Source organism: Quercus lobata, chromosome 5 (genome assembly GCF_001633185.2).
Source record: "Quercus lobata isolate SW786 chromosome 5, ValleyOak3.0 Primary Assembly, whole genome shotgun sequence".
NCBI lineage: Eukaryota > Viridiplantae > Streptophyta > Magnoliopsida > Fagales > Fagaceae > Quercus > Quercus lobata.
Window position 1 is genome coordinate 83,014,148 of NC_044908.1, and position 24,684 is coordinate 83,038,831.

A 24,684-nucleotide genomic window follows, 5' to 3' on the forward strand; every position below is an offset into this window, starting at 1 on the left:
CCTTATTTGACTGCTATTGATTTTAATCCTTTGGATTACCATCTGCACTTTGGAATTGAGTCGTTCAAGTCTGAAGAACCGACCCTGGAAGCCGGAGTTTTGGAACTCCGACTGAGAAGAAGGCATCAAGTTGAAGTTGTTGGGACCCATTGCAATGGCACAGTGGAGTCATTGGGTTTTACGGAAGACACAGTCAGTTTGGATGTCTTTGAAGGGTTTAACATTCATTACCATATCTTGAAGTCACCCAAGTCGCTGAAAATAGAAGTTGATCAGATTCTCGACTATTTGGAGCTTAACCCTTTTCATTGTGATTGCATCAGGCCCTTGATTGTGTCCCATCTTATTGATGCCTCTAAACAATATGGGTTCAACAACTTTGTGGTGGCAGCTAAAGTGGACCTCATAAGGACTAGAGTGGTTCGTAACGATTCTTTTGCTCCTTTGCTTTTGGATGCGGATTCAAAGAAAGAAGAAGAAAAAGCTGATGATGATTGCAATGAATCTCTTGCTCGTTTGGTTTTGGACACGAATTCAGAAACTGAAGCCGTGTCTCTACCCGTTCAGTGCTCTTAGGGCTTTCGTTTTTCTTTTTTGCTCATTTGCTTTTGGATACGGATTCGGAAACTGAAGCAGTGCTCCTAGGGTTTTCGTTTTTTTATTTTTTTTTTAAAATTGTTTTTTTTTATATTCAAGATTCCCATTCTGATGTGGATAGTACTGGTTTGTACTCCCAGCAACTATGGGTTTATTTATTTATTATGGGCTTATTATTTATTGATTTATTGTTAGTTTTCTTGGTAAATTTTCAAAAATAAATAATTGAAATTGGAATCATGGATAAATTGGAAATAATTGTTCAAGCATCTTACACAAAATATTGGTTACTTGAATCAAGTTGTTTATAAACCGTTTGGGCTTGGTTTGATAAAAAGTATGTTTATGTTTGTTCATTTATAAACAATTCAAATTGAGCCTTAATTTTAAGATTTTTTAATAAAGAAGCCGAACCCAAGCAAAAAATTACAAATAAAAAATAAAAGTATATAGTAAATTAAAAATTGTTCATGAGCATGCTCAAAAATATTAGGGCACAATTAAAAAACAAGTTGAGCCTAAGCTCATTAATTTATAGGCTTTGTAATAAGCTTGATTTGATCCACTTGAGAAATAAACTCATATATTATATTACTATTACTAAGACTTTAATTAATTATTTTATGTGTGTATTTTTATCATGTGACAGTTTTTAGATGCCTTCTTTGTGTTATTATGATTCATCTAATCAGTTTTTCTATTTTAGGTTTTAGATTTGTAGATTTGATACGCATGACATAATATCCTATGTCTTTAATTGCAATCAGTTCACACATCTAGAAGAGTCAATTCAACATGCGACATTTGATAGTATATATCATGTTAGATTACCATCCTCCTTTTGATCAAGTAGAAACAGTAGACCACCAAGAAGGGTGGTCTAGTAGTCTTGGTGCCCAAGGATAGTAGCCTTCTCGTGGGGTTAGAGTGAGGTTTGTTCTCACCTTGTACAGCAATAGTTAAGACCTAATCCAACATTTCTTAGTGGATGAGTACCCCAATAATCACACCCATGGGAGTCCGCCACAATAGTCACGTCCGCTCATCCATTCAAATTCATTAAAAAAAAAGAAGGAAAAAAAAGAAGAAGAGTAGAAATAGTAGAATACATTTCACCGAAACCCCAAAACATCCCACACAATACATTGCATTAATTTCCCACAACATGATTAAACAAATGGTAGACACAGCTTTTCTCTAGTTGGGAGCCTCAATCTTATGCACTTATAATTTTAAATTTTGGAAAGCTGATTATAGAAATAAATAAATAATGGCACCGATCACGAAAATGAAAATATTGCTACTGTTAATGTGTGGCTCAAATATCAAAGGAAACAAGCCAAAATTCTCTTAATGTTGTGAATATTATTTGTTTGAAATAGTTGAACCTCGTGTTATTATCTTTGACATTTTACATTTTACATTTTACATTGATGATATTATAGATAACTTTATATTTGATTTGTGGATGTGGAAGTACATAATTAATTAAAGCAATGGTAACATAGCATCCCATGCAGATAGCAACTTCAAGGTCTCATTAACCTTCCTTGTTCTTCTATATTTAACCAGCTAGTTTAATTACAAATCTTGATAGTCACAATGAGACAAAGAACTTGAAAAAGGTTAATTACAACTTTCCTTATGGTATTAGCATTACCAGTCTACCGACTACCGCAGACATAGGGTACAAAGGATGTCTGCATGTCTGCATAGTTTATTAGAATCTTGATTATCGATCGGTTGATCCAACCAAATACCATAATAATTAATGCATTAGAGATTTAAGATTTCATAAATGTATTTTAATAACAAAAGATATAATACTAGCAAGATCTCAAAAAAAAAGAAAAAAAGAAAAAAAGGAAAACAAAAAACAAATGAAGAAGATATAATAGTAAAAATATTATTTAAAATATAAAAGAGTAAATCACATCATCAAGATTTCACAAATAACACCCTCTCTCCAAATATGAGTGAAATGATAATCTCCTCTGAAATTTGTATAAAAGCAACAAAAAAGTTCATACCTCCATGAGTTTATTTGTCACATTTATCTAAAACTCGAAAGAGGGTATTATTTTATCCATGATTAAGAGGGTGTCATCCCATGAAAACTCAAAGGAAAGTTGGTGTAATTTATATATTATAAATCACACAAAATTTGGTTACAAATTTAGTTGTGATAATTGAATACAAATAATGATTACAACTCTTACTAAAAAACATTAAAACACATATCAAATTTCGTGCTATTGAGTGTTATTTAGCACTATTTGATCTATAAATTTATTTATTATACATAATTTTAAATTAAAAAAACTTAAAATTTAAACATTCAATTAATGACATAATTATTGATTTTTGATTTTTTGAAAATTTTGCAAATATAAAGGATATGAGAACAAAATTTAATCCAATAGTAGGTTTGTCAAAATTAACATCTAATAAAAAGATATTAAGTAGAGTTGTAGCCACTAACTATAACTAACTTTGTAATCAAATTTTGTCCTTATAAATTTACAATGTGATTTCTAACTATATTTATAGACCCTATTTAGTTATTAATTTAAGTATTTTGTATGTTGTCAAAAGCATTGTAATTCAAGTTTATTCCACTCTTTGTAATAGGGTCAGGATGACTTATATTTTTTTTGTTTAACTTTTCGACCCTATGGAGTCTTCTTTTCTTATTTTTTGGAATTATTAAACTAGTAAACCATTACAATTTCAAATCCATCCTCCCTAATATTATAACACAAAAAGGTAGTTTGTATGATATTGTTGACTACGGCCTTTGTTAGAATTGGACCAAAATCAATTGGACAAGAGTACAAGACCCGTCTTTAGCTCCACATTTATGTCTTCGTCACGCCGGTAACTGCGCTCTACTGATATATAATACAAATCAATTGATTAAAATGGTAGTGCATGTGACACTTCTGCTTTCAGAAATAGTATATTAGATAAGTAACATGTGTGGCGTGTAGCGAAGAAATTGCAACTTTTACTTAATCAATTGCTTCTGTGATGGTTTTCATTGTTAGAGATTTAAACAAAAAAACAAAAGGTTTGTTGAGTCAACGACTGTTTTAAGTGCTTTGTCTGGTAAACGAATATGAATTAAGATCTTGGACATAAAATAAAATAAGCTTAAGAATACAACATTTTTCACAATTATTTCTAAGCAGCTAGGCTGAGATTGATTCCAACAACCTCTTCATTTATTAGGAACTCATGGGTAGAACTCATCATTGACAACTGGCTTGCAAGAGAAGGGTATTTAAAAGCTTATAAACACATGATTAAGTATACACTTAATCCATGTAGGACATTAGAATTATAACATCATTGTGACAATGAACATGAGTCTTTTAGCAATATGTGGAGATTTATTTTTAGTTTAGAGATGCTTTGATAAACCATGGTATTGAAATCTCTTTTTAAGTAATGCTAGGGACATAGTATTTTTCTTAGCCCAAGTGTTACTCGAATAAATTGATAATGGACTCTTAAAAGAAAGGATTCACTTTTCTTCTTCCGTTTAGTCTTCTTGATCCAAAATAGCTCATCAAATTAAAACTTTCTTAGCCCAAGTATTACTGAAACAAGTTGACAATGGACTCTTAAAAAAAAATGGATTCACTTATTAATTTTAACTGAAGTGTACTTATGCTAGAATGAATTTATAAAATTATAAAATTCCCTTTTTATGATGTGCTAAGTCTGCAATTAAGAGAATAATGATTATTATGTTTGAATTTGGGGATGCTAACATATATGAGTCCAAATCTTCTATCCTACTTTTCCTGTTCTACTCTATGCTTCACCAATAAAAACATACCAGATGTTCACCTAACTAATTAAATACTACTATTATTGACTTATTAATACTACCATTATTAATTAATGGTAGTAATTAATTAATTAGGTGAACATGTGGCAAGTTTTTATTGGTGGAGTAAAGAATAGAGCAGGAAAAGTGGGACAGAAGATTTGGACTCAACATATATATATATATATATATATAAAGCACTTACAAGAAGAAATAGTACAAATAAGATTTTCCTGAACAAGAATTCGGGAAAGATTACAAGTTTAGTACCTTCCAGAGGTAGCCTAGAGACTAAAGGGAAGTTTAAAGCTAGTAAGAAAATAAGTTATGAATACAATTTGAAAGTGATAGCCCTTTTATAGGTAAAATAAGCACTATTTACATGGTGAAGAGCAACTGGAATCAACACTTGGTGGGGAGCAGCAAAAATCATTTAGGAAGTAATAGTAGCAAGAATCAACTTTTATTATTCAATTGAAATTAACTCTTGTGGGGAGCAATAGGAACCATTAAGGAAGTAATAGGAGCAAGAACTAGCTTTTACTATTCAATTATCAAAATCTAAAATTTGATAGAGCTTTTGAATTTTGCGTAAAAATAGTGTCTCAGTACTTCTTGTTATTCCATCCATAACATCTTAACAAACAATTTGCATAAGGAAACAATTGATTTTCAATCAGTTCTTCATTTCCTTTTACAATAAATTGTTCATTGCATTGATCTATGCACTGCAAAGAGATAAGATACGCTGGGCCTTTTGGATGATGCTTCAGTTCGCTAGTGCAATATTCAAAACTCTTAATAACACATCTTGCATAAATTAAATGCTTATCTTCTTTCAGAAAATCTTCACAACTCTTAAGCTCTCTTGCAATGAACCACTTATGAAATGGTGTTTGAAAATGTTTAAACGGACGAGCATGCAAGATTGGAGGTGAATCCAAATGACAATAAATAGTGGTAAGGTCATTAGTTCTTTTATTTTTTAATTTAATTTTTATTTTTTTTAGAATACTAAGTATTTTAACACACATACACATAAGGGGAGAGGAGAGAATGTTTTAAAGAAACTAACAGTTGTAAGGTCATTAGCTAGTGCTTTAACGAGGATAAAGACAACCAGCTCTATCTTTACAACTAGCAGTTTTTTCGTAAATTTTTTAACCATTGATTTTCTCCACTTTAGAAATTTTGCTATTTTAACTTTAATCTCAAACCAACAATCAAGGCTTAAACTAGCATTCCTTATATAAATATGAATGATTAAATACGTTTAATTAAAGAATCTTTTAATAAAAAGAAGTACTTGATTATTTTTTAAGTTAAATCTTCTAAATCAAATAATATCATTTCGCCAATGTCATGAAATACCCACTTGGCACACAATATATTATGTCAAAACACCCATTTTAAAGTCATTAAATTAAAATATTGGTTATTTACCACAAAAGGTAAATAAAGCTAAATTTTAGGAGTTTTCTTAGTTTTTTATTTTTTAAATCAGGGGTATTTTACTTTTATTTGGATTAAAAAGGAATAAAAAAACTAAATTTTAGGGAATAAAAAGATGAACATGAAGGAAAAAAAAAACTTAAATTTTAGGAGTTCGTCTTATGAATTTAAAATGAAAATTTTTATTTGATATTTATTATCTTCTTTTTAAGAGTAGCTACCTTTTATTAATGAGTGTATTTTTGAATTTAAAATTTTTTTCTGAAATCCTATTATAAATAGGATAAAAGGAAAAAGAGAGTCCAACTCTAATTATGGGCTCTTTGCTCATTGTCTGTTCTATCCGGTCCAGTCCAGTCTAGTTTTTGGGACCGGGACCAAAACCCAAAATTTTAAACTACAGTGTGAGGTTCTATTGATAGTTAGCATGCCCGTTAACCTGTCACATCACCGACCCCAACTTACTGGTCCAACCCGGCCCATTTCCCAATTTCCACCCGCTTTCTTTTCTTCCCAATTCGATTCACCAGAAATCCAGATCTATTTTCCCCTTCCCCTCTCTCACGCTATGTGATACTACTCTCTAGTCTCTCTCTACACAAAAACCAATTTCCCACACAGATCCAATTCCCAACAGATCGGAATTCCAATTCCCACCCAACAAAAAAAAAAATGGAAAAATCATGCACTCTCCTCGTCCACTTCGACAAAGCAACCCCAGCACTGGCCAACGAGATCAAAGAATCGCTGGAAGGAAACGACGTCGAATCCAAAATCGAAGCCCTCAAGAAGGCGATCATGCTCTTGCTCAACGGCGAGACCATCCCTCAGCTCTTCATCACCATCATCCGCTACGTCCTCCCTTCGGAGGACCACACCATCCAGAAACTCCTCCTGCTCTACCTCGAGCTAATCGAGAAAACCGATTCCAAGGGAAAAGTTCTTCCCGAAATGATCCTCATTTGCCAGAACCTCCGCAACAACCTCCAGCACCCCAACGAGTTCATCCGCGGCGTCACGCTCCGGTTCCTCTGCCGCCTCAACGAATCCGAGATCGTCGAGCCGCTTCTGCCGTCGATCCTGTCGAATCTCGAGCACCGCCACCCGTTCGTGCGGCGGAATGCGGTGCTGGCTGTCATGTCGGTCTACAGGCTGCCGCAGGGGGAGCAGTTGCTGGATTCGGCGCCGGAGATCGTCGAGAAGTTCCTGACTTCCGAGCAGGATAGTTCGAGCAAGCGCAACGCGTTTCTGATGCTGTTCAATTGCGCGCAGGATCGGGCGGTGGATTATCTGTTCCGGAATGTGGATCGGATTGCCGATTGGGGCGAGCAGCTCCAGATGGTGGTGCTGGAGTTGATTCGGAAGGTTTGCCGCGCGAACAAGGCGGAGAAGGGGAAGTATATAAAGATTATCATCTCGTTGCTGAACGCGCAGTCGACGGCGGTGGTTTACGAGTGCGCGACGACGCTCGTGTCGCTTTCGTCGGCGCCGACGGCGATTCGCGCGGCGGCGAATACTTACTGTCAGTTGCTGCTGTCGCAGAGCGATAACAATGTGAAGCTGATCGTTTTGGATCGGTTGAATGAGCTGAGGATTTCGCATCGGGAGATTATGGTGGATTTGGTGATGGATGTGCTGCGAGCGCTCTCGACGCCGAATTTGGATATTAGGAAGAAGACGATTGATATTGCCTTGGATTTGATCACGCCGAGGAATGTGGATGAGGTGGTGATGATGTTGAAGAAGGAGGTTGTGAAGACGCAGAATTTGGAGCATGAGAAGAATGGAGAGTATAGGCAAATGCTGGTTCAAGCGATTCATTCTTGCGCGATCAAGTTCCCCGAGGTCGCGAGCACTGTGGTGCATTTGTTGATGGATTTCTTAGGCGATTCCAATGTGGCTTCGGCTATTGATGTGGTGGTTTTCGTTAGGGAGATCATCGAGACCAATCCGAAGCTTCGAGTTTCAATTATAACTAGGCTTTTGGATACGTTTTACCAGATCCGTGCCGCGAGGGTATGCTCGTGTGCACTTTGGATCATTGGTGAGTATTGCTTGTCTCTCTCTGAAGTGGAGACTGGGATTGCGTCGATCAAGCAGTGTCTCGGGGAATTGCCGTTTTTTACAGTGACTGAAGAAGGGGAAGTGCAAGATCAAGGTGCGAAGAAAGTTCAGCAAGTGAATTCCACCACTGTTTCTTCTCGAAGGCCCGCGATTCTCGCGGACGGGACTTATGCTACTCAAAGTGCTGCACTAGAAACTGCAATGTCGCCGCCTACATTCGTTCAAGGATCGTTGTCTTCGACAGGAAACTTGAGATCATTGATTCTATCGGGCGACTTTTTCCTGGGGGCAGTTGTGGCTTGTACATTGACAAAGCTCGTGTTGAGATTGGAAGAGGTGCAGCCATCGAAAGTTGAAGTGAATAAGGCATCTACGCTGGCTTTATTGTACATGGTGTCGATGCTCCAATTGGGTGAATCATCGGTTCTTCCACAGCCAATTGATAATGATTCTCGTGATAGGATTGTTCTTTGCATGAGATTGCTGTGCAATACTGGTGATGAAGTAAGGAAGATATGGCTGCAGTCTTGCAGAGAGAGCTTTGTGAAAATGCTTGCGGATAAGCAGCACAGGGAGACAGAGGAGCTCAAAGCTAAGGCCCAGATATCTAATGCACAACCAGATGATCTTATCGATTTCTACCATTTGAAGAGCAGGAAGGTAAGGCATCATTGCCTATCTTATCTCTTGTGCATGTTAAACTTACATTGCATCATGAATTGTTTTATCATTACTTTTAGATTTGATGCTTGATAGATTATGCTGATTGTAGTTCATGAAATTTATTTGGATAGTATGCCTAGGCGGAGCTTATTCATAGGATTTAGAATCTCAAGCTGTATATGATACTTACATAATCATGAATATAAAAAACTAGAGTTAAGAAATAAAAGAGGAGAGAGAAGGGCTGGAAACAAGAGCAAATAACATCATAGTTGAACTTCATATTGAAGATATCTATTTAACAAATATTGTGTGCTATGAGACATTGCGTTTTATAAAATTTTGGATGTATTAAGAAGCACATTTTAAGTAACAATGTCAATTACAAGTGACAGTATTTACAATATGGTCTTATTGATCAGTGGATGAAATTGTGAAAAAGTGCTATTATAGCCAATAATGGATTTAACATAGATGAACTCCATGTTTAGGAGAAAGAAATAATTATTACCAGTACTTATTGATACTTCCTGAATTTATGGATGATTCATGATTTAATAGTGAAAAAATTAAAATTCTATCATAGTCTTTTATTTATTTATTTTTTTTTTTTGAGAAACATAGAGTCTTTCTTGAACTGAACTTAATAGCTAATTTTTGGGCTCTCTTATAGATACTGATATGGGATACACATATGAATTATAATGGACACGGTGATACATCAATTTGAAAATCTAGTATACAATATGGAAGGGTATACTTTAAATAATCTGTATTTAAATAAACATTTTGAATGACATAGTATGCTAATCTCTAGTTTGAAACGTAAATAACAAATTATATGTAAAGAGTAGAATTAATTAAAAAGTTATTAGCTTTAGAGAGAGAAGAATTTCATGACTCTTTAACTTATCAAAAAAAAGAAAAAGAATTTCATGACTCTTTAACTATGCCTGTAAATATAGCCAACTGATTGGAAAAACTTCAATAGGAGTTTCATTGGGTAGGCATGGATGAGCAGAAGAAATTCTATCTAGTAGATTGGAAAATTTAAGTATGCCATTTCGTATAGGTGGGTTGGGTATAAGGAAGTTGACTACTCTCAATTAGGCATTATTGGGAAAGGGCTCTTGAGAGAGTGATCTTTTATGGAGGATATTGCTGGGGATTGCATATGGGGTTTGTTCTTGGATCTTGGCCATCAATCTCATGGGTTTGGGGTCTTGAAGACAATCAGGGAGGGTTAGGAGTCTTTTAGTAGATTTACTAAACATACTGTTGGCAATGGTAAATTTGTAAGGTTCTGGCATAGAGCTAAACAATGGGGAGTGCACTGGAATCCAATTTTTATTGAGGTCAGCTCAATATTTTGGAGCTGGAAGTGCTTACAAAGTTTTTTGATCTTCTATATTCACCATCTATTCAAGAGCTTATGGATAACAAGATGAATTGGAGGCTGAGTAAAAATGGGCAATTTACTGTTAGGTCATTGTTCGGGGCACTAAGAGGTGGTGTTCACTCTGATTTTCCTTGGAAGGCAGTTTGGAAGACCAAAGTTCCTATGAAGGAAGCATTTTTTGCATGGATGACATTTTTTATGTTTGTGGGGCGTCGGGGTACTTAACTAATTTTTTGCATGGATGACATTTGGTATTGCACTTCCCAGTTGCTATGTATTATGAAATTTTATCTCTGTTATCTTTGGAGTGAAGTGAGTGATGCCTAAGACAGTGAAAGGTAAAGAAGCTCAAAGTCCTTTGGAATTGGATTTCGGAATATTGCCCCATCTTGATTAATGTGTCATTTATGGAGAGAGAGGAATAGGAGGATATTTGATGACCAAGAGTTGTCCATGGAGAGTTTAAATATCAATTGTAGGTTTGTATTATTGCATGTCATTGGATGCCCATAGACCTCTGAAGTCATCTGTTTTCATAGACTCTTTGTATTTGTGATTTGTACTAGGAACTTTTGGGTATAAATCCTATAGTAGAACTTACCCTTGAAAACCGGCTTGCAGAGGGTGATGTAGGACAAATTAGGGATATCCTTATTCTTGGATACTTATTCTTGGGCTTTGCCTTAGCATTAGCCTTCCAAAGAGAATATCTTTTCTTTAGCCAACGTTCACGACGGCTCACTCTAGCAACATTGACCCGATGGTAGCCTTTTCTCTTTTGGTGGCTCCACTCACCTATCAGTTATTTTAATCTAGCCTCTAGGCCACCTCCTCTAGGATCCAACCACAAAGCCGCAACTCATTTGATCTCATACTCAATGAGCTACACCTGATTACTGGGGGTGGTGGTTGGCTCTGATACCAAATCTTAGGAACCTATGGGTAGAACTCACCCTTGAAAAAGGGCTTGCAAGAGGAGGGTGCTCAAGAGCTTATAAACACATGGTTAAATTTATACTTAATCCATGTGGGACACTAGGATCATAACATGTGTATGTGAGAGAGAGAGAGAGAGAGAGGAGAGAGAGAGAGAGAGAGGAAATTTTAAAAATTAAATAATTAATCCTGTTATATCCGGGAGTATCTGTGCTTCCTTGGTCACATGGGACCCTTAAACATTTAAAGAAGAAAATCTTGTTGTGATGATGTATACAGAGCTTGTGAAATTTTTTATTATTATCTGTTGATCAGTTTTTACGGTCAGCTTCTTCTCTCTGCCCGTATTCCTCAGTTCTTGTTTCAAATATTTGAGTTTGATATGCTTTCTTATATGCACATATTTTCAGGGTATGAGCCAACTTGAGTTGGAAGATGAGGTCCAAGATGATCTAAAGCGTGCCACTGGAGAGTTCACAAAGGATGGAGATGATGCAAATAAGCTCAATCGGATTCTTCAGCTTACAGGTTTCAGTGATCCTGTCTATGCTGAAGCATATGTGACAGTTCATCATTATGACATAGTCCTTGATGTTACTGTCATCAACCGAACCAAGGAGACCCTCCAGAATTTATGCTTGGAGTTGGCAACCATGGGTGATCTCAAACTTGTTGAGCGACCACAAAACTACACCCTAGCTCCAGAGTCAAGCAAACAAATTAAGGCAAATATTAAGGTCTCTTCAACGGAAACAGGAGTCATTTTTGGTAATATTGTATATGAGACTTCCTCAAATGTTCTTGAGAGAAATGTTATTGTCCTGAATGACATCCATATTGATATAATGGACTACATCTCCCCTGCATCATGTGCTGATGTGGCATTTAGAACAATGTGGGCTGAATTTGAGTGGGAAAACAAGGTACATCTTTTTAATCATTACTCCTATTTTAAACTATGTATTTATTTTTTTTTTTTGAGAAACAAACCGTGTATTTATTGGTTATGCATTTGTTTCAATAATCTGAACCTTATTTATTTATTTATTTTTTATAATAATAATAATCTGAACCCTATTGGGTAGGCTTTTTGTCCCCTTCATTGAAGTGATCATACACGCTGCCTTTAAAACATATTTAAAATGCCCCTGAAGGATTTTGTTTTCTTCAATGCCTGGTAATTGTTTGAATCCATTTCATTCAAACATGAAATGTTAAAGTTGAGACCAATTGTTTTTGGCCCAAATGACATCATCCCCCCCCACACCACACACACAACAACAATAACAATGGGGTGAGTGTGAGTTTCATTAAGTTCAATCCTGTATGGTTGCATGAGTTGTATTTATGTATCAAAAACCTTAAATAAAACTTTTTAATTATGTTTGAAAGTGATGATCGTAGATGGTGAACAATATGATTCTGCCAAAGGTGCATTTTAACAACACTGAATATATGTTGGTTTTTATTATTAGTTGTTTGCATCCATGCATGATGCTGCTGCATGCTATATTATTCTAGAAAAATGATCTGCTTATTTGTCTTTGAAATGAAGGGGGCCCATTTCATTGTCAATATTTAGTTTTCATGAATCTAAGGTTGTACATGGTGCCACATCATTTAAAATCAGTTATAATTCCTTATTGGGTACAAAACTTGTACTCCATTTTATTTGTAGAAATTGAGGCTCATTTTGATGGTGCTGTACTTGAGCTTTCTTTTCACTAGCAAATTTACCGACTGGAAGCTGGTGCTTTTGTATGTTAGGCTAGGGACTTAACTTTTTTTTTTTGGGGATAAATTGGTCAGGGGACATCTTCATTCATTATTTTCATATGTGATGCTTTTAGGATGTTTGTTATCTAATCAGTTACCTTTGCTAGTGATCTGTGACTTGGGTAGGATGTTAGTGACATTATTCTTGCATTTGCCTTTGGGTAATTCCCCATCTATGTAGATCAGGTTTTAGTGTTTTAGGCCAAATTTCTCAATGTCTAAGTTCCTGTGGCATATGTTGTTTCATATCCAATAGACAATGTCTTTATCTCTTTTGTCTTTAGTTTTAGTATCTCTTCCTCATTTTGTGCTTGCAGTATCTTAGCATTTTGGGATTATTGGTCAGCATTCTAATTTATATAAATATAATGTTTTTTCTCAGGTTGCTGTAAATACTGTCCTTCTAGATGAGAAGGAATTTCTTGACCATATTATCAAGTCTACCAACATGAAGTGCCTCACACCTCCGTAAGTTCTATAACTCTGCATTAGGCTTTCTTTTCCTTATGCTAATTGACTAAGGATCTATATGTGTGTGTGAATCATTTGAATGTATTAGTAATCATTTGTCTTTTTTTTTTTGGGGGGGGGGGGGGGGTTTATTTCTATTTTGATTGAACCATTGTGAATTATAACGTATAGTATAAGGAAATATGTTGTACTCTTGTTTGAAGTCTTGGATGTATGTCATGTTATACAGTGTTTGTTTCTCTTTTGGTTTGGGTGAGACTTGAGAGGGATACAGATTTCATTGTTAATTTTGGTTTATGGCATGCACAAAGATGATATATAAATGCTGCAGTATAGTTTGGGAAAGAAATCTATGATGATTCCTATAAAAATCGCCGTATTTTACCAATTTTTTTATATAAAATGCTCATCACATGATTTTTCTTTCATAATACCATGTGAGCCACCTGCTCCCCTTCCTTTTGGGTTCCTCTTTTTCTACCGTACCATAAGTAATTGTAAATAGAAAGTAAATAATTGCCCAGTCAACATGATATAATTTTTAGGGTGTTGGAACTTAGTGTAGGCAACCTTGATGCCTTGTATTAAACAAAGGAAAAAAAAAAAAAAAAAAATCAAATACAGTGGTTTTGACTTGATATATATTTTCTGATCCTAAACTAATTTAAATTTAGCTTGTCAGTCTTCATGTGTTATTAGTAATATGATGAAGCAGTGATGGGGATTTTTTTGGGTTACCAATCCCTACAAAAGTGTAGCGTAAATATGTATGAACTCACTTTTAACTTATTGTTTTTTGTTCAACACAAACTCTATTGGTCAATGCATGAGAACAGAGATTAAAAGAAAAATGGTTTTTATGTTAGTGTTGATTGGGATTATGATGATTGTTTGACAGTGACCTTTTTCTTATGATACTTTTTAAATGCTGTCATATTGCAATCTTATATAAGAATTATTTTTTTATTATTACTATTAACCTTTTGTATTATATTTCAAAAATTTCTAAAATGGAAAGTGAGATAGAATAACAGCATAATAAAAAAATTTCAGATTTTACTCTACACCTCCAAAATTCTACATTGGAAAACCTCAATCAGTGGCTATTTTATATCCTGGAATAGAAGTTCATAAGCTTTTGTGGATTTTGGAGGCTCAATTTTGGTTTACCGTCCAATGTTTGCAGATTAGGTTTAGGCTGATGAATTAATGAAAAAAAGATAGGGGATTTGGGACTAAGGCTTTCTTGTTGTTTTGGGGGGAGATGCGATTAAATTATTTAAATCCTGCAGCCAAATGAAACTTTCATCCCACTTAAACACAGGCTGTGGATAAGAGGTTTCCGGTTCTAATCCTGTGAGGTACATGAGTCAAATTACCAAGCCCAAAAGAAGAAAAAAATATTTTATTTATCAAAATAGAAAAAAGGAAAAAAGGGATGAAACCCTACAGAATCATCTCTGTTTATAATTCCCAAGTTCAAGATCGGAATTCTTAGACATTGCCGATATGTGCACATATTATTCAGCAGCTATATATTGGGTGACAGTAGTTGAATCCATTGCTATAGATCTTTATTTTGCTAATATAAGGGATATCTTCTAACACAACAATTATTTTCCCCCAACTTATTATGCACGATGGAAATATAAAGCATGGATCCTCTGAATTTGTTACCTTCTCTGTCTGATGTATGAGGTGCTCAAAGCATAAATCTTTTTTTTAAATTTATGATCGTAACTCATTTAATAAATGGAATCATAGTGTTTCATTTGAAAGAACCCCAAAACTGCCTAACCACCTGACATTGTAGGCAGGATGGTACTTCCCCCATGTACTAAGTGTTTGGGGGTCCGCTTAGGTGGGGGGGGGGGGGGAGGGGTTTGAGCTGTGGGGTTGCAACGTATAATTATTTCTAACTAATATAAAAAAAAGTTGCCTAATATACTTGCTTTTACTGTTATAGAAGTTAGTTTAACTAGTTACATTTTTCCTCTCATTACATCCTTTTGTATTAAACTTTTTGGGAAGAAATGATTGGTGACTGACTGATTTTCATTTGTGCTTGTTCTGATCATTCCTTGATTGGAAATCAGATCGGCTCTAGAAGGGGAGTGTGGGTTCCTTGCTGCTAACCTCTATGCAAAGAGTGTTTTTGGGGAGGATGCCCTGGTGAATGTTAGCATCGAGAAACAAACAGATGGTAAGCTGGGTGGATACATCAGAATAAGAAGTAAAACTCAAGGTATTGCCCTGAGTCTTGGGGACAAGATCACTTTAAAACAAAAGGGAGGCACTTAGACTGGACCGGATGCTTAATTTCTGCCCATTTTTTGAAGCTCTTAGCCTTATTCAGTTCCAACCTTATTTGTGTCCCTTTGATGGCAGCATTACTTTTATCTGTGTCTTTGTGTCACTTATTATTTACATCTATATTAACTTGGAGATCCAAATTTGTTATTGTTTTGAATTTTGCATCAGCCGTTGCACTTTTACAAATAGTGATAGGCTTGTGATAATATTGGCATACATTGATGTGAGACAGTTTTGTGCTGTGGCCTTATATTGTTATGTCAAACTTTTAGTTGATTTTTATATGAATATCAGTACTCTCTCTCTCTCTCTCTCTCTTTGCGTGTGTGTATGTTGACTTATTCTTATTGCTACCTAGAAAACAATTTTCATGAAGAAATCTGCTAGAGTTAGTGAGACGGACTTTTCTATTTTAGATCACTTTTGCTTGCAGAAGACAGAAGGATGCATTCTAACAAAATCGCACACCAAAAAATTATTATTTTTAAATAAATTCAGAATGAATTTTGAGATGAATCGTGTTCATTTGAGAATTGGTTATTTTCAGTAGCTTATTTGCTAGTCTTTATCAAAAGATATAGTTTTTGACAATTTTATGTTAAATGCGTCACAAAAAGCTAAAAGTTAAAAGTTAGTTTATTAAAAAAAAAAAAATAAATAAAGCTAGGTTATTTGCACCCAAAAAAAAAAAAAAAAAACCCTAAACTGAGACAAAGCAAAGAGCAAAACCTTTTTCATCAATTCCCAAATGCACAAGAAAACTGTCCCACGGAAATCATTATTGATGGGTGCTTTGTGGAGTAGTTCTCACTACTCAACTTCTGATGATGAACCTACTCTCACAAGTCATAGAGTTTTAAAAACTTTTGATTGCATGGTTGTTGCAACAGACTGTAGTGTTCAATAGCCATTGATGCTAGGGCGGCTCTTATTGGATAGTATGACATTAGTTTCTTCTATTTTGTGACGTGTTGTCCACCCAACTGTACCTAAATTCAGTGGGCCTTTTCTTTACTTTAGAGGACAAGGTTGAACTGAAAGTGGAGTTGCACCAACGCAATCTAACAGTAGATCGCCTTATCAAGAGAGATAATAACTTTCTCAGTGTAAATGGTAGATGAGAGTTTCCCCACGACTCTAGGAAAATCACAAGGTGTATTAGTGGATAATGTTATTAAATGCAAAGCTAGTTCTTATTTTGTCATTTTTTGTTTTCACAATCAAATTAAATTACTTTTGTGGTTTGTTAAACGATCCCAAGAATAATCACCTTTTAAAAGTTTAAACCTTTTTCTTTTTTGTTTAGGGAATGTTGAAGAATTTTAAACCTTGATCTTTTGTATAAATGGAGGGGATATGACCTGTTTAGAAATACCAATGAATTTAGCCAATTCCAATTGATGAAAAATACTAAGAGTGTCATTCAAAAAATGGTTTGAGTGTGCAGTTCATGAAGTAAAACTCAAGCCATAAAATATAATGTTGTCTAGCACATGATCACGGTTTTCTTCCCTGTTCTAGGAATTCACTCATTTGGTCATGTTGGTTGTGGTATCTGAGATATTTGTTTGCAAGTGAGGATTGGTTTGAATATGGTAGTCTTCTTCTTTTACTTTATTTGGTGATGGTTGGTGAGGAAAAGTAAAATAAGTGTTGGAAAAGAAACCACAAAGGATTTCTTTACTATACTCTCAGCTTGAATTAAAAGCCTAACTACTAGTAGTTGGTTGGTGCATTCTAAGAATGGCCATGGCTGTGGTGGAGAGCATTGAGAATCTAGTATCTGCTAGGCAGTTGTTGCAGACTAGCTTGGAGAAATCAAGAACTCATGCTTCTGCACTAGACAAAATGGGGCCTAGATTGGAAGAGATTAACCAAAGATTGCCATCTTTGGAAGCAGCAGCAAGATCCATCTCAATACAACAATGTGCGTTTTCCAGAATTAGAGACCATGTTGATCGTGCTATAGGACCTGCTGTTGCAGTTCTGAAGGTCTTTGATACTGCTCGTGAGCTTGAGAATTCACTCTTGTCTGACCCTTGTTCTGATCTCTTTGATTACCTCTCAGTCATGAATCTTCTTGAAGAAGCATTGAAATTTCTTTCTGACAATTGTGAGCTAGCAATGAAGTGGTTGGAGGGCATCTTTGAATGCGTGGAGGACAATGCAGTCACCAATGATTGGTGCCTCTTGAATGTGAAGAAATCTTTGAGAATTCTACAGGAGCTGCAAGTCTATGAGGAGCGTGCCCATCTTGAAGGAGGGTCTCTCAGTGCTGCATTTAGAAAGATAGAAATTGAATTCAAGCGGCTTCTGCTAGAAAACAGTGTTCCTCTTGTTTTGGATTCCCTAGCAACATCCGCTGCAGAGCAAGCCTCCGTTTTTGCTTCATCATCTTGGCCTGTGCCTGTCGTACAGAAGTTGCAGGCTATTGTTCAAAGATTAAATTCTGATAACCAGCTTGAGTCCTGTATGTCTGTATATGTTGATGTGCGAAGTTCAAATGCTAAACAAAGTTTACAAGCTCTTGGTTTGGATTACCTTGAGATGTCAATCACAAAATTTGATGATGTGCGGAGCATAGAGGGGTACATAGACCAATGGAGTAAGCATTTGGTGTTGGCAGTGAAGCACGTATTTGAGCTTGAGCATAGACTCTGCAATGATATCTTCGAGAAGATAGGATCAGAAGTTGCAATGGGATGCTTCTCAAAAATTGCTTCTCAATCTGGAATCCTTGCTTTTCTCCAATTTGGGAAACGTGTGGCTGAAAGTAAAAAGGATCCCATCAAGCTCTTGAAGCTGTTAGACATGTTTGCTTCTTTGAACAATCTGAGATTTGATTTCAATCGGCTTTTTGGTGGAGAAGGCTGCATCAAAATAAAGAATCAGACAAGAGATCTCATAAAAAAGATTGTTGATGGCGCCTGTGAGATTTTCTGGGAACTTCCTCTTCAAGTGGAATTGCAGAGGCGAAGTTCTCCTCCTTCAGATGGCAGTGTTCCAAAGCTGATAAGCTTTGTAACTTTCTACTGTAACCAGCTGCTTGGCGATGATTATAGGCCAATCTTGACACAGGTTCTTGTAATCCATCAGAGTTGGAAACAAGAGAAGTACCAAGAGGGTCTTATTCCCAACCAAGTTCATGATATAATGAAAGAAATTGGGCTAAATTTGGATGGATGGTCAAAGGCCTATGAGGATATCTCCTTGTCCTACCTCTTCATGATGAATAATCACTGCCATTTTTGCTATCTGAAAGGCACAAAGCTTGGGGATATGATGGGAGATTCTTGGTTAACAGCACATGAGCAGTACAGAGACTTTTATGCAGTACTCTACTTGAAGAAGAGCTGGCAAAGGCTTCTGGCACCTTTAAGCCAAAAGGGTCTAACTTCATTGTCTGGTGAAGATTTGGTTGAGAGGCTAACTACATTCAACGAGGCTTTTGATGATTGTTATAAGAAGCAATCCAACTGGGTTATCTGCAATGAAATCTTGAGGGAGAAAGTATGTAAAAATCTAGTGCAAGCTATTATACCTGTTTATATGTGTTACCTGCAAAACTTCAGTCTTTTGGTCGAACAAGATGCTAATGCGGGCAAGTATGTGAAATACAGCGTGCAAAATTTAGAGAAAATGCTAAGCTCTCTGTTCCAGCCAAACCTAACTAGTCTTGGGGTTACTAAACAAGGACTCTTGCTTGGTAATGTGAAATCCACCGGACGGGGTATGGAGAATATGGTCAGCTCTCTGTTCCAGCAAAAGTTAAGGAGGTACGGCAGTATCAAACAAGCACATTGGATTGGTAAAATAAAAAATTTTGTGACCAACCAATTCCGCTTGACACTTACCGCAATTTGATAGTATGCCATTGTCAAGAGGCAAAAGAACAGCTTTCCCTAAGCATACTGCGTGGGAACACTAATTAATTTCTTTTTATCTTGATGTTTATAAGATGTCTTCTGCAGTACCTAGTTTGCTTGTAGGTGTAGCCTTCTACAAATTGTCAAAGTAATACATTGCCTTATTTTTCAAAGTACCTAGTTTGCTTGTAGCCTTCTAAAAATTGTTTATATTTTTCAGAGTAACACATTGCCTGAACATGTTGCCCATATCTTTGCGACTAGATTATGCATGTTCATAAGCCGAAGGCACATGACTTTTTTATTTTTTAAGGATGACAATGCCGTAAATTGTCATGAGTATAAAGTTTTTGAAAGTCTGTTAAGCATAAAGATTTATGGCCACACCGTTCGTGACCCACCCCCCCCCCCCCCAAAAAAAAAACCACATTATACACTGTTTCGAAAGTATAATAAGTGTGTATTCATTCCTTTTATATAATGATGAGTCCCGCTAATTTAAATTCACTTTGAAAACCACTATTCATGTGAGATGAATAAGTCTACATTTAATGAACCTTGAGTATTCTACCCAATAATTTTCTATATCAAAGTAAATAAAAAATAATTCGATGAAGCAAGGTTGTGGCTTGTGGTGTTACCATGTTAGTATTTCAGAATTTCATAGACTATTTAAGGAAATTAAAAAATCAAATGTTGTTGTCTGTGGAGTTAGGCAAAATGATTTTTTTTTTTTTTTGTTTTTGTTTTTGTTTTTGTTTTTGTTTTTTTTTTTTTTTTTTATATGTGTTTTTGATTATAATATATAGGAAATATATTATTAATGTATTTTTATAATTATATATTTTTGCTCAATTTTATTAATTATTTAAATGTAATTTGGATAAGTTTAATCAATTAAGCATGATATTTCTTCTAAAAAAATAGGCATGATTCTCTCCTCATTTTTAATCAAAGTATCCTTTCAATCCAAACAAGTTTGAGTCATGAAATTGTTAATAAAAGGATTTCATGATTAAGGTTTGGTATAAAGAGATGCTATTATGTTTTTTCTTTTTTCTTCCAAATAGACCAATTTAAAAATTACAAGTATACAACATTAGAGTTTGATATGGGTAAAAATAATTGTTTTAGAAAAAAATATAAAATATTTCATAAAAAACACCATTTTGACAACCTACTTTAAAGAAATAATTCTAAAATCATCTCAAAGTATTTCTCGATCTCTTTGTCTCCTCTCTCTCTATAACCCATGGCTCTAGTGGTCCAACTCTCTCTCAAACTCCCTCCTACTCTCACTTTATTATCTATTAATACTCTTAAGTTGATATATATTTACAATTATATAAAAAAAATACTTAGTAATATATAAAAAATAAAAATAAAAATATATTTATTAATAAATGTAACTGGCTACAGTTGTATCTTATTTTTTCAAAAATTGTCCTGTCACTTCACCACACTTGCACTCTTCCTAGGTGCAAACATTCCATATGATTTTCACACCGTCCGAAATATGGAATTAACCTGAAATTTCTTGGCATTTGAATCCCAATCTAACCTCTATAACACTGTACTCTCTCTTGGCGCACGTTTGGTTTTCCTTGCTATTGTGCGCTCGAGCCATCTCCGGCCGCCTCGCGAGCTCTGCTCCGTCGTCGACTCTCGTTGCCCCCTCTGTGGGTCCTGCTAGCTCCTTAGTGAGTTCTTTGTCTGCCCATTTGGTGGGTTTTCTCAGTCCTTTGTGGGTCTCGCACCAACGAAACTCCGTCAATCTACTAGTAGCCGCTTCTTCTGGTCAGTTATTCCATTGTTGTGCTTTAATTTCTGTTGAGGTAGTTTAGCTGCTGGTTTGGGTTGCTGAAACTTTGCATGAGATTGTTTGATGTTTTATCTTGTTAGATTTGATTATGATATGGTGGGGGATATGCTATTGAGGTTTTGATTTCAAGACCAGCAAACACCATGAGGATTCTTTCCTGGAACTGTTGAGGGAGTAGGTAAAGCCCCGACGGTAAGGGCATTAAAGGCCCTTGTTAGGGAAGAGAGTCCAGATATTGTGTTTTTGGCTGAAGCTAAAGTGAAAATTACTCGTTTTGAAAGAATAAAGCAAAGTATTGATTTTGTGGGATTCCATTGTGTGGAGGCTGTTGGTAAAGCAGGTGGGCTAGCTGTGTTGTGGAAACAAGGGGTGAAATTGGAGGTGGTGTCTGCAAATAAAAATGTAGTGGCTTCCCTGGTTTACTCAGATCCACTTGACCAAGTGTGGATGTTGTTGAATATATACGGACCTCATTCTCAAGTGGGTAAAGAGCACTTTTGGGAAAATGGTAAGTAACATGGTAAACTCCTTTTCGGGGTCTTGGATGGCAATTGGGGATTTTAACAGTATTAGCAATAAAGGGGAGAAGAAGGGGGGACTGAAAGTCTGGGAAAAATCCACGTCCAGCTTTAGAAATTTTGTGTTTGATTCGGGAGCAATCGACTTGAGGTTCAATGGTAATATATTCACATGGTCAAATAGAAGAGAAGGTTTAGTGAATATCTAGGAAAGACTAGATTGTGCTGTCTGTAATCAAGAGTGGCAGTACATGTATCTTAAGGCAGGGGTCATGCACTTAGTAACATCGTCATCTGATCACATCCCCATATTATTGTATACCCATCTGGAAATAGAAGCTAGAAGCAAGCCATTTTGCTTTGAGGCCATGTGGACTAGGATGATACAAGTGCAGATGTGATAGAAAAGGCATGGCAGCTGAGGATTGAAGGTTCGCCTTGCTTTAAGCTAGCAAGGAAGATTCAAGACTCAAGAAAGGAGCTGATAAAGTGAAACAAAAATCACTTTGGGCATACAAAAACAAGAATCAAGGAATTGGAATCACGTCTCTTGCTGAGGTACAAAGGCTTGAGCCCACAAAAGAAAACCTTGAGATAGAAGCTGCTATATGTCTGAATTAGAGTAGTGGATGGAAAGAGAGGAGCTAAAATGCAATTTTTTTTATTATTATTTATCCACCATAACCAGGAGAAAAAGAAATCGAATAAATGAGATAATATTAGATAATGGAGTTTTGCTTCTAAGCAGAAAGGAAATAGGAGAGTATTTTGAAAATAGTTTCAGATAGCTATATAAATCTGAAAACCCAAGGTTTCCCCCTGATCTTGAAGGGCTCATTGAGCCGTGCATAGAGGAGGCTGATAATGAAGAATTAGCAAGGGTCCCGTCAGAAGAGGAGATAAGGAAAGGAATGCCAGGGATTTTTTTACAGACATTACTGGTCCACTGTTGGCGATCAGTTGATTGAAGTTGTGAAAGAGTTTTTTCAGAGAAGGCTGGCTGCTGAAGGAATTAAATCAAACGTTCATCACGCTAATTCCTAAAACCCAAGGTGCGTCCAATTTCAATCAATTCAGACTTATAAGTTTGTGCAATGTGAGTTATAAAGTAATATAACATTTTTTGTCATTTTAAGGTCATTTTGGACCAAATATCCAATCAAATAAAGTTTTTTTACAATTCTAAAAGCTGCCTAAAAGGATTGCAATAATCCACTGTTCTATATAGTGCATAACAAAGTTGTCATTTTTGGCAAAGGAAAAGCAACCAAGTTTGATAAAAAGTAAACAGAATATAGAGAAAAAAAGAGAGGATCTAATAGAAATAAGGAAGTCCATAATGTTTCCAACGTACGCCGTGTCATTGACGATGACAATCAAAATTCACACTTTCTTTAGAATTAATTAGAGGAAGAAATTTTTTTTCTTTCAAAAATCTAATCTTTCCAATTCCTCATTTCCAAATTTTTTTCACATTTTCTCAATAACCAAACAAAGCATGACCCAAGAAATTCTTTTTCTAGTGAAAGATACAACCCCCGATAATTCAATGGATGAAATACGAATTTGTAATTAAAATAGAACACAATTTTCTTTTCCTCACCTTTCTTGGCAATTAAACATATTCATTTTTTCTAAAATGTTTAAATATTTTTATGGAACTAAATGATGGAATAAACAACAGAACGAACCTTCATGCAAAGGAAGACTTGGTCTTGTCTTTGGAACATGGTGAGAACGGTAATGAAATCAGATTTAGTTTGTCTTTTTGGTTTTTTATTTACTATTTTTTCCTCAAAAAATAATTGAAATAATTTTTATGATTTAAGCTTCATTTGGATTACGCTCCACGTTCACGCGCCTGCGTCTGCGTCTGCCTTCTTCTTCTTCTTTTTTTTTTAAATTTTTTTTTATAACTTTTCCAATAGGTTCTGTGCACTGTTTATGAGATCTATAAACTTCTTTTTTCAACAAAACTTTCATTAAAAATAGGTCCCACGTTACTATTCACACATTTAAAAATTATTTTGCTATAGTATTTTCAGTTTTCAGCAAAATAAACAGTATCCAAACGCACATTTAGTGTAAATAAAATCTCTAAAAAATGAAAATACGCTGTGTTTAAGGTGATTAATAGAAACAATGCGTCATTAACAAGGAACAACACATTTATGATGAAGACTAACGAGAGGACTTAATTAAATAAATTAAAATTTAAAGAACTAAATTAAAATTTAGACAAAGTTAGAGGGTTTTATTTCTAAAAGCCTATTTAATATTTTTAAAGTTTAATTTTATGGTTATCCATACCTGATTAAGTTTATGTTTATGGTTAAGACTTACGAAACCTTTCTTCCATAAAGTCAAAACCCACAATAAAAATCAAACGCTTCTCATTTTTCATTATACTCTTTAGAATGAGGAATACTATGAAAGTAACTAACAAAAGGGTGCAATTTATTTTTTAATTTTATGCTATAATGTTTGTTTGTTTTGTTTTTGTGTTATCTTATTACTATCATTTATCGCTATGAGTCCATGGTTGTTTTTAGTGGGATGACCACTAAACATTGGCAAACTTGATTATTTAGAACTCAAGTTCATAGGAAAAAGCATTTTGAAAGTTTCCAAACATATTATTAAATTCCTAGGCACCACTAGTTTGTGAGTTATTATTTAAAATTTGGCAAGAAACTATTTTATCCCCTTGCCCCTTTTACTTTTTTCAGTTTAACTTTTGAATTATGTTAAAGGTCTAGCACAATAACTTTTTTCAGTTTAACTTTTGAATTATGTTAAAGGTCTAGCACAATAGCTCCTATAACTTCAATTTCACTTTGTCAAAAAACTATAAACTCCAATCTTATTCAAAATTGAAACATCATGATAATATGTACAAGCAACTACAAGGGGGCTAGTTGTAGTGCTTCTTGAAATTCCATTTTAGGATTTTGGTGGAAGAACGTATTTTC

General features: G+C 35.2%; 2 protein-coding genes across 2 annotated transcripts; both read left to right on the forward strand.

Moving 5' to 3' along the window:
* Window positions 1-6,354: 6,354 nt before the first annotated feature.
* LOC115989260 (coatomer subunit beta-1-like) lies at window positions 6,355-15,816 on the forward strand. The gene is made up of 4 exons (XM_031112931.1): window positions 6,355-8,608; window positions 11,357-11,869; window positions 13,105-13,190; window positions 15,290-15,816. The coding sequence occupies exons 1-4, from the start codon at window positions 6,557-6,559 to the stop codon at window positions 15,492-15,494; spliced, it is 2,856 nt and encodes a 951-aa protein (XP_030968791.1). The 5' UTR covers window positions 6,355-6,556; the 3' UTR covers window positions 15,495-15,816.
* Window positions 15,817-16,711: 895 nt separating this feature from the next.
* LOC115988975 (exocyst complex component EXO70A1-like) lies at window positions 16,712-19,550 on the forward strand. Its single transcript, XM_031112618.1, has one exon. The coding sequence runs from the start codon at window positions 17,250-17,252 to the stop codon at window positions 19,368-19,370; it is 2,121 nt and encodes a 706-aa protein (XP_030968478.1). The 5' UTR covers window positions 16,712-17,249; the 3' UTR covers window positions 19,371-19,550.
* The last annotated feature ends 5,134 nt before the right edge of the window (window positions 19,551-24,684 follow it).